This window comes from Engraulis encrasicolus, chromosome 7 (assembly GCF_034702125.1).
Source record: "Engraulis encrasicolus isolate BLACKSEA-1 chromosome 7, IST_EnEncr_1.0, whole genome shotgun sequence".
In the NCBI taxonomy this organism is placed as follows: domain Eukaryota; kingdom Metazoa; phylum Chordata; class Actinopteri; order Clupeiformes; family Engraulidae; genus Engraulis; species Engraulis encrasicolus.
This window is the reverse complement of record NC_085863.1, coordinates 48213808-48216307: the sequence shown is the minus strand read 5'-3', so window position 1 is coordinate 48216307 and position 2500 is coordinate 48213808. Positions and strand designations below refer to the sequence as shown.

At 50.2% G+C, this 2500-nt stretch overlaps 1 protein-coding gene across 1 annotated transcript in view; it reads left to right on the top strand.

The window, feature by feature from the left end:
• Positions 1-2500, top strand: part of LOC134453036 (actin-binding LIM protein 3-like) — a 151203-nt gene that overhangs the window by 142337 nt on the left and 6366 nt on the right. Inside the window, exon 19 of the mRNA XM_063203795.1 lies at positions 959-1017. Coding sequence (XP_063059865.1) covers positions 959-1017 — 59 coding nt within the window. The remainder of the gene's footprint in view (positions 1-958; positions 1018-2500) is intronic.

Below are 2500 nucleotides of genomic sequence, written 5' to 3'. Positions count from 1 at the left end.
CTGTCGCTCTCTCTATCTGTCTCTCTGTCTGTCCCACATAAATCATCGATCTGCTGTCTGTGTCCATCCTGTTGTTGCATTCTAATCTCTGCATGGGTCACTGGAGTATTTTGGGCTGCCATTGCAGCTCTGATGCTGACATGATCTTTTTAATTGTCTCTCGTCGGCCGCCAACGTTGACAAAGTGTTTGTTTGTGCGTTGCGTGCGTGTGGGAGATAAACAGTTTGCTGTGTCTCACATATTTTCTGCATGATGACCTGTGGTGCTGTGATGTGTGTGATGTGTGAACATCTATTGTTCAGCCATCTCTCTCTCTCTCGCACTCTCTCTCTTGCACTCTCTCTCCCCCTCTTTCTCTCTCTCTCTCTCTCTCTCTCTCTCTCTCTCTCTCTCTCTCTCTCTCTCTCTCTCTCTCTCTCTCTCTCTCTCTCTCTATCTATCTCTCTCTCTATCTATCTCTCACAGTTTTTCTCTCGCTCTGTCTCTTCTCTGGATGAAACAGCTTGAGAATGGGAGGGAAATAACATTTGCTTGTATGTAGCTCACTCTACTGGTCATGAAGTGTATGTGCATGATTGGTGTCTGATTGCCATAACAGACAAGCCTGAAACTGGTACGAACTGCTCAAGCAAAACACACACACACACACACACACACACACACACACACACACACACACACACACACACAGACATTTTCTTTCTCTCTCTGTCTCTTTCATCCAGACACACACTCTCACACACCCACACACCCACACCCAGATATTTACACGAACTGCTATGAACTCACAACTTAACTGTGTGTGTGTGTGTGTGTGTGTGTGTGTGTGTGTGTGTGTGTGTGTGTGTGTGTGTGTGTGTGTGTGTGTGTGTGTGTGTGTGTGTGTGTGTGTGTGTGTGTGTGTGTGTGTGTGTGTGTGTGTGTGTGTGTGTGTGTGTGTGTGCTTTCCTTCTACAGACTCCTACATCTCCAAGTCTGCATCTCTGCCCGGCTATGGCAGGAACGGTTTGAACAGGGTAAGAGGCCCCCAGAAAGAAACACACAGCTACCGTAGAATAAAACATGTGGGGTGAGGGGGGCTGTGTGTGTGTGTGTGTGTGTGTGTGTGTGTGTGTGTGTGTGTGTGTGTGTGTGTGTGTGTGTGTGTGTGTGTGTGTGTGTGTGTGTGTGTGTGTGTGTGTGTGTGTGTGTGTGTGTGTGTGTGTGTGTGTGTGCTTTCCTTCTACAGACTCCTACATCTCCAAGTCTGCATCTCTGCCCGGCTATGGCAGGAACGGTTTGAACAGGGTAAGAGGCCCCCAGAAAAAAAACACACAGCTACCGTAGAATTAAACATGTGGGGTGAGGGGGGCTGTGTGTGTGTGTGTGTGTTTTGGTGTGTGTGTTTTGGTGTGTGTGTTTTGGTGTGTGTGTTTTGGTGTGTGTGTGTGTGTGTGTGTGTGTGTGTGTGTGTGTGTGTGTGTGTGTGTGTGTGTGTTTTTGGGGTGTGTGTCGGTGTGTGTCTGTGTGTGTCTGTGTGTGTCTGTGTGTGTGTTTTGGTGTGCACATGTGTGTGTTTGAGTGATGTGTGTGTGTGTACAGTATCTGTGTCTGTGTGCGCGTGTACGTGTATATACAGTATCTGTGTGCGTTTATGGTGTGTGTGTGTGTGTGTGTGTGTGTGTGTGTGTGTGTGTGTGTGTGTGTGTGTGTGTGTGTGTGTGTGTGTGTGTGTGTGTGTACAGTATTTGTGTGCGTTTTTGGTGTGTGTGTGTGTGTGCCTGGGCGTGCGTGTGTGTGCGTGCGAGTAGAGTGTGTGCAAACTGATTGAAAAGTGCTTTTTGTTTGTAAAGCCTTGTACGTGGCCAGACCTCCCACGGAGAAGCAGTTTGCTCTGCAGCTCAAGAGATCGCCCCTCTCTTCTCTTTTGTTTCTCTTTCTTACATAGAACTGCACACCTCTCCTCCCTCTCTCCACCTCTCCCTCCCTAATCCTCCCCTCTCTCCCTCCACCTCTCCCTCTGTTCCTCCATCTCTCTCTCCCTCCACCTCTCTCTCCCCTCCACCTCTCCCCCCTCCACCTCTCTCTGTCTCTTTCTCCCTCCCTCCACCTCTCCGTCCTCCACCTCACCCTTTCTCCACCTCTCTCCTTCTCCATCTCTCCCTCCCTCCCTCCATCCACCTCTCTCTCCTTCTCCATCTCTCCCTCCCTCCCTCCATCCACCTCTCTCTCCTTCTCCATCTCTCCCTCCCTCCCTCCACCTCTCTCTTTCTCCATCTCTCCCTCCACCTCTCCCCTTCCACCTCTCCCTTCCTCCACCTCTCTCCCCCTCCATCTCTCCCTCTCCCCTCCGCACCACCATTGCACAGAAGCAGCAGCGCCGGCATCCATCAAACTCTTTCTAGAGTTTCTCTTTTTAAGAAGAAGACTTCCTCCATCTCTCTCTACCTCCACCTCTCTCTTCCAACTCTCTCTCCCCCTCCATCTCTCTCTACCTCCACCTCTCTCTTCCAACTCTCT